General features: G+C 44.0%; 1 protein-coding gene across 9 annotated transcripts in view; it reads right to left on the bottom strand.

Annotated features, from left to right (window-relative positions):
* ENTPD1 (ectonucleoside triphosphate diphosphohydrolase 1) overlaps positions 1–14,389 on the bottom strand; it is a 47,612-nt gene that overhangs the window by 4,092 nt on the left and 29,131 nt on the right. For 6 of the 9 annotated variants that reach the window (XM_015867168.2, XM_015867170.2, XM_015867169.2 and 3 more), the window contains 6 exons: positions 4,260–4,393; positions 3,773–3,890; positions 2,945–3,095; positions 1,992–2,151; positions 1,192–1,428; positions 398–658 (listed from right to left, as the gene is read on the bottom strand). In XM_015867168.2, the coding sequence (XP_015722654.1) occupies positions 398–658; positions 1,192–1,428; positions 1,992–2,151; positions 2,945–3,095; positions 3,773–3,890; positions 4,260–4,393 (1,061 nt within the window). Of the gene's footprint in view, positions 1–397; positions 659–1,191; positions 1,429–1,991; positions 2,152–2,944; positions 3,096–3,772; positions 3,891–4,259; positions 4,394–12,558; positions 13,239–13,308; positions 13,633–14,389 lie in introns of those variants that run through there. The other 3 variants (XM_015867177.2, XM_015867167.2, XM_015867174.2) reach the window with 3 other exon arrangements.

Below are 14,389 nucleotides of genomic sequence, written 5' to 3'. Positions count from 1 at the left end.
AATACAAGTCAGGTGAGCTGGCTGGTTTCAGCAACGCTCACACAACTGTGCATGAACTTCTGATCTGGCACTGCTTTTTTCACCTCAGGAAACAAGGTTTGCAGGAGCACCATATCACATGTGGCCTGTGACAAGCCCTCCTGTCCCTGGTGCTGTCCACTGGGAGGGACAGCTTGAAAAATGAATCTGTAAATGGAGTACCACTGCCTGTTAGGCTGGTATCTACTATAGTAGCTCTTATATTTGTTGTCTTCACAGCCAGACAACAAATACTATTTTTATAGTTTCATGTCTAAAATGTTATCTTGGAAATGAATTTCTGGCCTGCCCATGGATAATACGCTCCAGTATTATTCTGATGTTCTGGATTAGAGGGAGCTGAAGAATGCAGACCTACCCCAAAGTCCCCCTGTAATGGAGGTAGATATATCCCATTGAAGGAGCAGCTGGAGTAAGGACAATTGGTTTTGTTAAAGAGAATCTGGATGTTTCTTCGGCATTTTTCATAATTCCCCTCTCCTTCAATATGCAGCTGGCTGAAAGGGAATTGTTTTTCCTCGATTGACGTACAGGGGTTTTTGAAGAAATTACTCATACTTATAGTTCTCTGATATCCTTGGTGAAAGCATGGATCAAAGAGGCTGCTGTTCTCTGCACTCTGAAAATAAGATTCACACAAGCTGTTATATTTCACTCTAGAATAACACGCTAGAAATAAACCACAAGGAAGGGTGACCACAAGGCACTTGTCATGATACATTGTGCCAAGACACACAAACACTGGGTTAAAGGTGAGGACAGACTTAAGGTTTTAGCCGTAATTTGGGACATGTGGCTACTGCTTCTTGCAATCTCCCTATAGGAACTTGGGCAAGTTATTTCCAGCCATGTTTTCTGAAGCTGCTTTTGATTTGGGATTCTCTCAGATGGTGAAGCACCATCTCCACCATCGTTATCAGTCCAGCACAGTATTGCTGCTATCCCATGCCAATCAGTCAAGGCATCTCCAATTGGTAATATCTTTGAAAATGTTGGCTGTCATCTCTGAGCATCTAACGAGTTTTTATGGAGGATAATGACACTTCCCAAATCCAAGCTAAGAGATGAGACATTTAGCCAGGACACAGCAGCACCAGTATGTCAAAGCTGCGAGGGTCCAGGACCTCCACCTGCCACCCCAGATGTACTTGCCTGTAAGTCCCATGCCAGTTTCTGTTGCAGAGCCTGGTCCTTCCCATAGCAGAGGAAGCTGTGTGTGTACACTTGGTAATCCTTGCCATAGAGGCGGAAATACAACAAATTCTGTGGGGACTCAGGAGAGATTTCATCTGGTACGAAGGTAATCTGTGTTGAAGCTCCCCCAAGGTCTAACGCTCCTGATGTCTCGCTTATGGATTTCAGGGAATGTAGAAATTTTTTCCATCCAGACTTGAAAAAAAATTCAAAGTACAGATACATCAGGCATAAGGAAGATGTATTTGGGAACAAAAAGTCTTTGTAGAATAGCAGCAGAAGGACAGAGTGCAGGAAAGGAAGTAGAGCTTGGAGGGGGGCACAAGAATCAGAACAAGGTACAGGCTCAGAAGAGCAGAAGATGGATCACTTCTAAGTGTTTACAGGAGGCTGAAGAACATATAATCGAGTACAACTGCTATGTGAAAAGTCGATTTACTGTTTTAGTGCCCAGATGAGTTATAAACCTGATAGTAAAGAATCATCATCAAATACTGAAAAGTTTTAGTGATACTTTACAGATATTTAACCAAGCACAGAAGTATTTTAGATCAGCAAGGGAGGAGAATGCTGTATCCATGAGAAGTTATTGAAACTGCTGTTTTATTTCAGTGCTCCAAGACTATCTGAGAAGCACAGCATCCTGATCTGTGATAGATGTCTCACAGGGAGCCTCCTGAAACACCCTTCTCAAAGGCATGATTTACACAGCACTGCCAGCCAGTGGTTCAAATCTGGACTTGCCAGTGATACAATACCTGCTTGAAATTACCAAGCAAGTAGTTAATGGTGATCCATCCATAGGCTCCTTCTTCCTGACCACTGATGATTCTGGCACCCTGGAAACTGAAGGGAGCTGAGCGCAGTGTCTTCTCTACTGAGGATAAGACTTTGTCAGCTGCATCTTTATTTTCCAACCTGGATGAATGGAAGAAAGGATGGAGTGACCACAACTGACAGCCCTCAGCAGCTTATGGGCTTCACTCTGAACAGTGTGAACCCCCCACCAACCGTCAGTTGTGACGTAACAGTCCTTCACGTGGGAACATTCAGCTGTAACTGGCCACGTCCCTTGGTCACACCTTGACAGCACAACTACCAGCCGTGACACAGACACTGCAGCTAACAGCAGGAATTGGAGCAGATCTCCCCTGCTCACCTAGAGCACATTCCCTGATAAGGATCCCACTGGGTAGATCCTTCTCACTTTTCACCACTACAGAAGAGCTCCATGCCTTCTGGTATCCCCAGGCAATTCCCCTAGGCAAAACACATGAAATTAGCTCCCTGATCCAGCCTGGTAACAGGTCTGAGTTACCTCAAGAAAAATAATAGATTTGAACTATATAAAGTTACCTTAGCTTTGGTGGTTTCAGGATGAGTTATGTAGGGAGTTAAAACATGACAGGGCAAAAAAACTGTGGGTCAAATCTATTACTAGACTGTGAGAGATGTTTGAACATCTTCTCCATGTGCCAGTCTGGGCATGGCTGTATTGCACATGGGTGCTGGAAAAATTGGAAGGGGGGAGCAGGTGGAAACGGACCAACTAGGCAGGTGGGGAAAGAATCTGGGGAGACTACGGATCCAGAGAAATGGAGATCTGGACAAAGTTCCAGCTGGTAGCATTTCCAATGACTTCACTGCAGAGACACCACTTGATCTAAGCGGTGGTATAAGGTGCAAGGGAAGGAGATAAGCACTGTGGTACCTGAGGAGCCGCATGCCAGCAGTTGCTCCGAGGTAGACGGGTGTCTCTTGGTGCTGCTCTGCAGGAATCACCTCTTCTGCTTGGCGGAGGCACTGCACCAGAGAGGGACCTGCCTTCTCTGTGGTCTGGGAGTAACCTGAGATCCCTGGGCCTGCAAGAAATTGGAAGACTTCATTGCACCATCTCCAAGCATAACCCCAGAGGGCTGTCATGAGCCTTGTCCACTAAACAATATCACCAGCACAAGCACTAACAGTTGATTCAACCACCCCACTTCTAGGTTTTTAGAAACCCTAAAGCAGCAGTCATTCCTCTGACTAAACCTGTGACTGGCAGCATTCTTTATGCCTTCTAAAACCATTGCATATCTACATACCAATTAAATATTATAAAACAAACAAACAACAACAACAACAAAAAACAAAACACCACAACACGCTTAAGTTTAGTAACCTTGTCACATAAGACCAACTTGTTTCCTTTAAAATGAAATCAGAGTGTCCTCCTTTCTCACTGATTGTTATCAGTGCTTCAGCAAGGGTACATGCAGAAATTCCATACTGTTGTTGTTAAGTACAACCCTTGGTGTAGTTCTTTCCAAAAAGCATTTAACTCCGTGCATCCAAATGAAAGGAAAAACGGACCCAGCTTTCATCTTGGGAAGTTTAAGCAACAAGTTCTTGGCAGGAAACACTGGAATATACATTAGTTCACAGATTTAATGCTGTAATCACCATTGGTCAGTTCCCCAAATTTCATCTGCACTGCCTTTTGGCCACATTCTCTTTCCATTTCATCCCTTTTCACTACTTCCTTCTTTCATCTTACCTTCAACTTTACACACCTCCACCTGCTGCACCACACCAGTGTCATTCTCCTTCTCTGCTGGCCACTCATATACATACAGGTTTGTGTGGGACGACCCCGCATCTAGCACAATCCCATACTGTGGACAAAATAGATCCTGTCATCACACTTGAGCCACTGAGTTGGATACAGAATATGCATGAGTATGAGCAGAAATGAACAGCAAATCTGGCAACTATGGAGACATGCCACATCACTTCTCTCCCCAGTAGTGTTTTGTTCTAAGGTTTCATCAAAGGGAATGAGAGCAGTAGCAAGATTGTAAATGATTACTTAGGAGATGGTCTCCTGTGAAGGTGTATCTGTTTTGATCAGGTTGCTTGAGATGCATGGAGCCAGAATGGGAGATCAGCCAGACCCAGCGGGGACAGCAACATGTTCTTGAGTACCATGCATGCCTAAATCTCCACTTGGCTTGGTTTCCTGCAAGAGCCTCAGCTTGTAATACCTTGATATTCTTCCGAAGTGGCTGGTTTTGGGTCACTGCTACAGTGATTAAAGCAATTGCAGCCAAAGTGGAGAGGAATCCTAGTATGAGTAGAATTTTCCTTGTTGTGGACATCTTTGGTTTGGTACCTGTGACTAGAGCAGAAAAAGGATGTTAGCATCCCTGTGGCCCAACTTACCCCACCCCAAAAGCCTTCAGGCACGATCCAGTGTTTGCACAGGACAATCACCAGCTTTTTCCATAGCTGCATCTTTGTTTCAATAACCACCGAGAAGCTGAAAGAACAGACTGCTGATTTAAAAACAACAAAGCCTGGCAGAGCCAAGAGCTTTAACCCTTGCCACACTCTGTCACTGTATATGTTGTGCTTCAGGTTTTTACAACGTTAAAAAGAATTTACAACATCCTTGTCACTGGTAATACATTTAGGAAGTCTAACAGTAACATTTCTGTATGTGGCAGTCACAGTTTACACAGCACTGTCTTGCACTTTAGCAATGCTATATTAAAAAGAAAAATAAATTCATATCTTTGTAGTTTAAAATACATTGTCAGCAGTAGAATTGTCTAAAAAAGCTACTTATGGTTGGCAGAAATAATTCAGAACCAATATAGCTTTTGAGTTTTCAGAGCATATTAATGGCCAGCACAACATTGCCTATTATATTTCTCTGCTTTGGCTTCTCCTTCCATCTCCCATGCTGGAAATTTCAGTTCACAATTCAGGCTCAGTCACTTTAATATTAACCAATAAAATACAACCCACAACACAAAGCTCTAGACAAGGGACCTGCAAAAATATTTTCTAGACGTATAATCTATCTGCGAATTGAACTAACAAGAGAGCTTTGGCAATCCAGTACCTGATCTTTCTACTACATCTGTTTCTACCCACACTGAAATTCCATAGCCAAAAGCACTGATGGCTTAACTATTTGCATGGGTGCTGATTTCTCTTTTCCTCATATACAAATTCTCCTAGAGATGCTTAGAAGTCTGTTATTCAGGGTGACAATACCTCTGTGCAGGCAGAGACATCAAGAGCCTTCACACTCCAAGAAGGTCCCTTCCAACCCGCACGAGACTGTGATACTGAGTGATAAAGTAACCACATTTGCTCTGCGTCTGTACAGCAGAACTTCAGTTCCAGAAACTATTTATTCTCCTGCCCTTTAGGCAATACTGGAATAGTGCTCCAAATCCATCCTGGCACCCCACATCACAAATGTAAGCATTCGCATTCAGAAGAGAACTGTCTTCTCTGTTTCACGTGAAAGTTTGCCTTAGGTACCAGAACTACACCAAGCACTGTCCAGCCCTACAAATGACCCAGCATCCTGGAGTGACTTCCTTTGGGCTAACTTCTGAAAAAGAGTGTGTGTGGGGGGGAGTTCTTGAAACCTCTGTATCTGTAGACAAATAGTTGCTTCCAATCCACGTAAGTAGAATGGAATCTAAAAGTGCTGAGAAAACTTGTTTTGAAAATCTCCCCACAAGCAGGTCCTTGGGGAGCCTAATGCTGACCTGGAGCTTTGTGCTCTCTCATTGTGCTTACATGTAAATCCGCTGAGGCTAACTGCAAAATTTGGAAGCTTGTTATGCTCACATTTTGTGACTGCCTGTTAGAGGCACAGCATGCTTGCCAATATCTCCAAGAATGTAGCTTAGAAAAACAGTCTAGTACACATACCAGACAGTAGGAGGGCAGAATGCATTTTATACCGCTTTCTTCAAAAGGGCCCCAGAACTCAAGGCTTGAAATGATTAAAAACAGCAGAGCGTGACAGCTGGGAGACTTTTCTTCCTGATAGAGATAGTTGGCTCAGGCTATGAATGTACTGAACATGTCCATTGAACAAAAATTGCTTTAACATTAGAAAAATGAATATAAGCAGCAGGTGATATAACCAGCTGCACAGTATAGACATGAAAGAGTAATAGAATGGCTTGGGTTTGAAGAGACCCCAAGGATCATCGAATTCCAACATCCCCTATCACAGAACCAGTCAGATCCTCCAGATCTGATACTAGACCAGGTTGCCCAGAGCTCTGTCCAACCCAGTCTTGAACACCTCCAGGGATGGAACACCCACAGCCTCTCCGGGCAGCCTGTGCCAGCACCTCACTATTCTCCCAGCAAAGAACTTCCTCCTGACATCCAATCTAAACCTTCCCTCCTTGAGCTTAAAACTATCCCCCTTGTCCTGTCACTGCCTCCCCTTGTAAAAAGTTGATTCCCCTCCTGTTTGTAACCCCCTTTTAAATACTGGAAGGGTGCAATGAAGTCTCCTTGCAGACCTCTCTTCTCTAGGCTGAGCAAGCCCACATCCCTCAGTCTGTCTTTGCAGGGGAAGTACTCCAGACCTTTGATCATCTTTGTGGCCTTCCTCCGAACCCTCTCCAACAGTTCCAATGAAGCATGGTTGAAAACAAGAACTGCTGCTGACAGCCACACAGAAAACCCATGTAATTATTGCCATCTTTACTCTGACATCTTGCCTAGAAGCAGCTACTAACAGCCTTGTTGGGTGCTTACTGTCACAGGGCTGAAAGATGGGTGCCTTTGCATCAGTTCTAACATTTTCAGATTTCCTGTCATGATGGGTATTCTTTATCATCTGTATCTTCTTGGTAGCAACAGATTAGGAACAATTTTCCTAATGAAATGGGCCTATAGATCTCCCTTGCCTGTAGGCAGAGACGTAATTTTCTGCATCCCACCTGCAGCCTCAGATGAGTCATTTATTTCCCAAGGCATGTTATTTTCTTAGTCCTGAACATGACTTTCACCTTCTGAATCGTAACTCAATGTCACGGGCCCTTGTCAGGACTCTGAGACAGTGATTTCATTGCTGTATCCCATACCAGAGCATCCATCTGAATGAACTCTTATACCACCAAAGACTATTTTGTTGAAACAAAATACAAAGAAGTACAAACGATAAGCATAACTCAGTGGGTGAGCTAGCAAAACAAATAACCTGCTAAATGTCACTCTAAAAGTGTATAGATTGAACACAATTTCTTTTAATCATTGCAAAATCCAGATAAAGAATTCAATGCAATTAAAATTTGCAAATTGCTCAGAAAGTTGAGATATTTGAACAAGCTCCTTCTCCTATACATTTGGCTATTTCAATCAGCTCTAGACATTACTGCAGCTCCTGCAATGCCTACAGAACCTACGCTTTCCTCAGCCTCCACCAGCTCCTCTGTACTTCATGTCCGTGTTGCTGCATGTTGTGTTGACACTCCTCAGCCCCCACCATGCAAAGCAGTCCTTCACCCCCAGCACCACCATGAGTGCCAGGCCCCAGCACTTCTTCACCAGCAGTTTCTCGCAGCAAAACACTGAGCATGACCTCCCAGCTCTGCCTCCAGCCAGAGCCATCTCTGTTCTTTCTCCTGTTATGTAAATGGTGTTAAAAAAATATTGTGTAAGGCCATAAGCAGGCATAGCAGCTATGCTGCTTTTCTCCCCAGCCTGAAGCTCAGGGCCTGGTGCTGCACCCTACCCAGCTGCGCAGGCATAGAGTGCTCTCCAGATGTTGGAGCACAGCCCAGCTGCTCACGCATCTCTGCCTGTTTCTAATTTTGGTCTTTGTTGTTTTGTAGGGGCTGCTGCTGGCTCTGAGTGATTGGTGCGGGGCCCAGAACATAAACAGATCTACTATCATTTCTGTCTCTGAGTTAGCTATCAACTGAGAGTGATGCTGGCAGGCACTTCAGCTGGCAGTCGCTTTGCTACAAAATCCTGCTGCTCTTGGTGAGGAACCCAGGAAGGCTGCATGGCGTGGGAGGCAGCTTTGTGCGACAGCAAGCAAGCAGAATTGACCCCAGCGTCTCCTAGAGCCTCGAGACAAATAGAAAACTTCCTCCAGCCAAAACCACATTGTCCCCAGTGGCCCCATGAGCCAGATGTCACTCACGACCAAGGCTGCCACCCCCCTGCTCCCTTCTCACTTTGCAAGTAATGTTACAAGAAATGAAGCATCCAGCTGTTTAAAGAGATGCAATAAACAGAAGTAGCACTGATTTAGGGAGAGCTGCAGTGCATGGTCCACAGTCAAACTCAGTTCATAGAACCTCTCTGCGACCCAGCATCTCTACTAACTATAATACAGTTCCAAGTTCTGGCTTAGCACAACAGCTGAACATGACATTTGCTCTTAGCTTTGGATGCTCACACTCAGCCTGTTACAGAAGGGCTGTGCTGCAATAACATTTCCACTGCACAAGTGCCACTTTGACAAGCGACAGCTCCCCACTCATCACCTTTCTGCTCTCAGTATACATTTGTACAGTCAGAAACATTCTCATTTTCAGACTCGATTTATTTATTGCCAGTACATTCCCTTTTGCTTTAGTCCACCTCTAACTCAAAACTTCTGCAGCTCTCAAATGTCCTGGAATGAAATTAATAACAAAATTACAAACAATGGTCTTTTCTGGATTTTGCTTTTCTGGCCTTCTCTGTCTACCTGAGCCATCCAGCAGCTCCTCCCCAACATACAGAACCACCTGTTTTTTTTTTTCTCAAGCATTCCTGACCAGTTCTGCAGAGACCAGCCTTGTACAATGATGTGCCACTTACACTAGGAGACGCTGCATTCCCAGCCTAAATGAAGCGAGGTGGGGACTTCACACCAATGCTACCTCAGGCACACTAATCACAGCCAGCGATGAGACACCCTGACATCATTCCTATGCCACCCCAGCAAACCCACATTCAACTGCATTCAATTATATTTGCCATACTTCATTTTCTAAGGAAAGGGAGTTCCAAGGCACTACCAGCCACCCATGCGGCTCCGAGAGATGTCATAGACTAGGACAGCATCACACTAAACCGTGCCCATCTGCTGCTCTTCTACTGATCACCCACGTTGCTGCTGCAGTCTGCTAAGAGCCTCTGCCTCTCAGCAATGGATTCCCTGGGCACAGTTTCCAGGGATGCTTGCTGCATGCTTGTGCAGTTGTACAGCCCAGCTAACAGGCATACACAGCCTGTGGAATTCCCTAACTCAAGCAAATCAGAGAGCTTGTGATGGTGGGGAGAGGGGATGGAAGCAATCAGCGCTAACTGTTCTGCCAAGGTGCATATGGGGTACATCCATTATCCTCCTGCTGGGAGAAAATGAGCTTTTGTTAGTCATGAAATTTGTCATGCTGAAATGCACACATGGTGAGGTTGATGAGGAATATTTTGCTGCAAAATGATGTAAACCACATGTGTCAAGAAAGCCTTTTGTTGGGCTGGTAAGAGGCTCAGGTTTGCCTTATAGATACATGACCATATACAGTATACAAATTGCTTTGGTTTGAGAGTTTCTCCCTCAAAATATAAGGGAAAGACACAGAAGACTTCGAAATTAGACTTCAAGCTTCAGACTAGGATTTATATCACTTCTTGTAGACATTATGTGTAACTGTATAGGGAGTTCTGCTCCAAGTTTTAATTATTCTTCGCATCTTAAGTACTAGCATGATAGCTGGCCCACATTGTGGGGCTCTATACAGTCATAAATACACATTCAGTGAATTATAGTTTTCCAGATGAAGTGCCCATAAATGCTGACGTATAAACACTGAAATTCCAGTGAAACCAATAATCCAAACAATATAGTATGCCTTTTTTCTTGGATGCTGTTTTTCAGAGACTCTTGCTATGAAACTGTACAGCCCTACCAATCTCAAGAGCTGGCAGATGTATAGATAAAGGCTATGCAACCAGGCAGAGAACTTTAACCAGTCCTTGCTTGTGCCTACAGACATGTTAGTGAGCTGTGAGATGGAATAAAGAACGTGACTATTTGTGATAGCACCAAGTTGGGAGTTAAAAGCACAAAGACAAACAGGACAGGGATATAAATAAATCTGGTAAATAGGGAATCCCCAGGAAAACCTCCAGCTCACTTCAGTAAGGACAAGAGCAAATATTTGCTCTTGTTTAGAAAATAGGCATCACACAAAGTCAGTATAGTGAGCAAGTGGTTAAGCAGCACACACAGAGAAAACATTCTTGTAGCTATAGCAGTTTGAAGTAATCCTTCCCTCCATCTAACACGGGTAGAGCCTTATACAAAGTTCTATGCCCAAGTTTGGACACTGCCTTTCAAGAAAGATGTAGACCGCCTGGAGAAGCTCCAGAAAAGAGCAAGATAGATAGATCCGAGATCTATAAACTTGACCTATGAGGAAAGATTGAAGGCACTGGATTGTTTAGTTTAGAAAGAGATGAACAAGGGAGACATTAATAATCTTCAGACAAATCACAGAGTCATAGATAAATGAAAAGCAAAAGGAAAAGAATGTCAGCAAAGTCTGAGATAGATGTCAGGAAGCTATTTCTGACAGCGAGGATGGGTCATAGGGAAGGTGGCAAAGAATGATGCCACTTATACAAGCAATGCTTAGGACGGGGGCACCTCATCTTTTTGCTGCTTCACAAGTCACAGTTGCAGCATGACCCTGGGGAAACTGCATGGGATGCTTTAGAGGAGCACTATGTTTCAGGGGGAAAAAAAGTAGGAGGAAAAAACAAAAAAGGCATACTACATTCCTGGAGAACTGGGGAGTGCTGTGAGAGCTGAGCAATGGCAGCAAGAGGTGGAAACAAAGGAGCGGGCGTCACACAGGGCCCTTCTCTCCCTGCCCAAAGTCTCTTGTGCAGCTGGAAGTGGCCCAAAGGGGTTTTGTGCAGGTCAGTCCCACATCCCTTGTGCCAAAGGAGCCATGTCAGGGAGTTAAGGACAGCAAGCCCTGCTGACAAACATCCTTCTGCCCTCCACACAAAGAACGTCCCTGGCAGAGATCTGGCACTGCAGCTCATGGACAGCACAGCCTGCATGCAGCTTCACAGCCCCGCTCTCTGCCATTATACCCCAGCCCCACCAACACTTCCATAACTCTTTTCATTAAGTCATCTCTCTGTGGGAAAGCATTCTGCTGGCTTACATCCCAGCAGCTAGACAGAGATACTCAATATTCTCCAATACAACCAACAAGTGGCGAGATACTGCTGACACAATGACCTTTAGACAGTTAATTCTCACATTTATGTGATGTTTTATTAGGCTTCCAAGTCTGGACCATCGTTATGAACTTTTCTTCAGATTCATACATCAAAGAGGTTTTCAAATCAGAAGAAACAAATGTTAGCAGTTATATCAGTCGTTACCAGATGACTTCTGGCATTAATTTGTCTTACCAGCCCATTAAAGCTATAATTTAACTAGAGAAGAGCTATTGTCATTACCCACAAAGCTTGAAGTTTCATCAGAAAATATCCTGTGAATTCGAGCTTATCACACAAGTTATTACTCAAATATACTTGGCTATCTCATTATATAAAGGCATCTGTTTTCCTTACAGGAAACAAAGCAGGCTCAAGCACTAGCATCCATCAGTATTGTTTCCATTGGTAGTTCCAACATACTGATTTGCGGTGGTTCAGTGTTACTGCTAAGCATCTTTCTGTGCTCAGTGCCCTTCAGCACTAAGCTGTTCTTAAGTGTCTGGCAACATTTTCTTCTTTCAACCACCTTCTACATTTTCTGAGTTTGAATTTGCCGTGATTGCAAACAGCTTCACCACCTTCAACCCCACCCCACCCCAACATATCTTTCTCACTGATGCTATTTTCTTAAAATAGTGTAACTTTCAACTGTTAAATTAAGGCTTCTAGGGAACAGAATAAGTTATTAGGCTGTTTCTGATTTGAATTCCCTTTGGCTATTTTAAATACTCAGTTGACTCAGCTCAAGTATTTTGACTTTGGGAAACCGCTTTAAATTGATGATAGATATTATTCATTAGTACAGAATAAATACTTCCTTAATAATACTCAATCCTCAGAGCAATGCTTCCTCCTCTATCGGGATTAGGGAGTATTTTTCTCTTTGGTTGATAGTTTCCAGCTTAGCCCCACACAATTATCGCTTACAAGGGTTTAACTGTTGGTGGTAAAGTGGTGGGGCCACCACTTTAATAGGCAGATTGGTGATTGGAGGCACAACCCCCACCCAGCACAGCTCCATCAGCCTCTCTGCATCAGGACAATGCAGAAGTTGCCATGACAAAAGAAAGGAAGCAGCCTTGAAGAGAACGGTTTCCTACCCCAAAACCCACACTTGGGTGAGAAAGTTCAGTAACTTCCTAGAGAACAAAGTCACAAGCACTGCAAATACTGCTAAGACCCACTGGATTATGGCAGAGAAACAACCACAGAGAAAGTACGTCCAAACACAGCATGCTCTGCACCTTACCAAGTGTCAAAATACACCACCCCAGTAGTTACCAGTTTCCACATTTGCCCTCTCCACCAACAACCACTCCCACCTCGCAGGGTTGAGGCTGCATCTCAGGGACATTTTTCTTCAAATCACAGATTCCTGGGATTGCTTTGCACATCAAGCACCACTACCACTTTTCAGGGGCTTACTTCCCCAGTTTCCAAAACAGTAACGTTGCACCTGGAGTGCTACATGCACTCAGACCGAATGGCTGCCAGAGGAAAAGCGGAGCTTCCCAAGCATTTCTGCACAGCAAAAAAAGCAGATTTTCTCCTAAAGTTTCACTTCCCACTTAGGACCAAAAGCCGTTGGGGACTGGCTGAGGAAGCACAAACAGGGCTCCAGATCGATACAGTGTGAGCAGAGCTGCTGGCAAAGGCAATTTATGATGACGCTGCACAGGTAGAAGGATGGATGCAGCTCACCTGTGCATGGGATTTTGCCTGAATCTCACCACTCCTTGCAAGTATGATTTCCTGCACATGTGTTTCTTCTTTTACAGGAGCATGTCTCAGGCCTGCAAGATACCCAGTGACCTCTTCCTACCCTAACATGCATATCACCCACACACAGCAGAGAAATTGTTAGCGACTTTCCCTTCGTAATTGTCTTTGCAATAGCAGATGAAGTGAGAGGTGCTTTGCTACCAAGGCAGGGCAGCAGCCCTCATGAATTCTTTCAGCAAGTAAAGGTTAAGGTTGCATGCATAAAAGAGACTGCTTGCTAGTTAATCGCTTTCAGCTTTTCCCACTTACCTCCAGCTGTCAGCACTGCTATCTCCTTTCTTCATGGCAGAGCACAACACTGGGAACAGCTGGGGATAGTTTTTGTTTCCTGCTGAGGAATGCCTCCACTGCTTAGCCTTAGTGGAAAAATATACTGATTTCTCAGAGGTCAGCTTTAATAACTAAGATTCCCACAAACCATTGGGAGAATTCAGCTCATGATATCTGGCATGAATATCGTGCTCTGTTCCTCATGCTGCTACTATTTCCATTTCAAATAGCAGGAAACAAATTACCCTGTGGTATTTTTAGGGATAACCAATGGGAAGAAAACAGAGGACCAAAGCCTGTTATGGGGCACAGAAAAATGTCTGAATGTAAAAAATAAAAAATAAAAAAATACAAAAATAAATAATCGAAGCTTCAGGGTTGCAAAAGCAGATATGAGAAACATTAAGAGTTAAATATGGACCTAAATTTTCATGGTTAGAAGGTTTGCACTCTGCAGTGCTTGGAGCCTCATGGAACAAAACAGCAAAGGAGTTTTGCCAGATGAATGGTCTGTGACGGGAGATTAGAAGTTTCCAAAGTTCAGATTATTTATTACCAGGATATACAGTGAATCTTGGGGAGAATCTGGCTCAGGAAAGGAAATCCATTTATAATCAAGCCATAGTCTGAGTTTCAATTTGCATGTCTTCCTCATTATTCCTTATTATTCCTTCCTTACTATTGTCAAAAACAGTTCAAAATACAGACACAAAATGCTTTGGATAAGGCAGTATGGACACACAGCACTGATAAGGAAGGGATGTTGCTGTAAGAGCACATCCCCAGGACAGGTCTTGTCTGCATGCTGCCTGTTGGGGCTGCACCAAACCAGGATCTTTGCTGGGTGATGCTGGCAGAGCCTGCCCCAGGGCAGAGGCTTCTTTCCTCATATCTCCTGCAGGAACACAAGAGTTATAAAAGACTATTTATTAACAGCTCTGGGACAAAAGAGCAAGAAAGAAAACAAAATCATTTATAAATCAGCTGAGGAGCAAACTCGTGACTCTAACCGTTTGTAATTCCTTAAGTGTGGCCTGGAGCTGCCTTGGCTTCACTCCTT

This window comes from Coturnix japonica, chromosome 6 (assembly GCF_001577835.2).
Source record: "Coturnix japonica isolate 7356 chromosome 6, Coturnix japonica 2.1, whole genome shotgun sequence".
Taxonomy (NCBI): Eukaryota; Metazoa; Chordata; class Aves; order Galliformes; family Phasianidae; genus Coturnix; species Coturnix japonica.
Note: the sequence above shows the minus strand (reverse complement) of the source record. Positions and strands in the feature narration are given on the sequence as shown.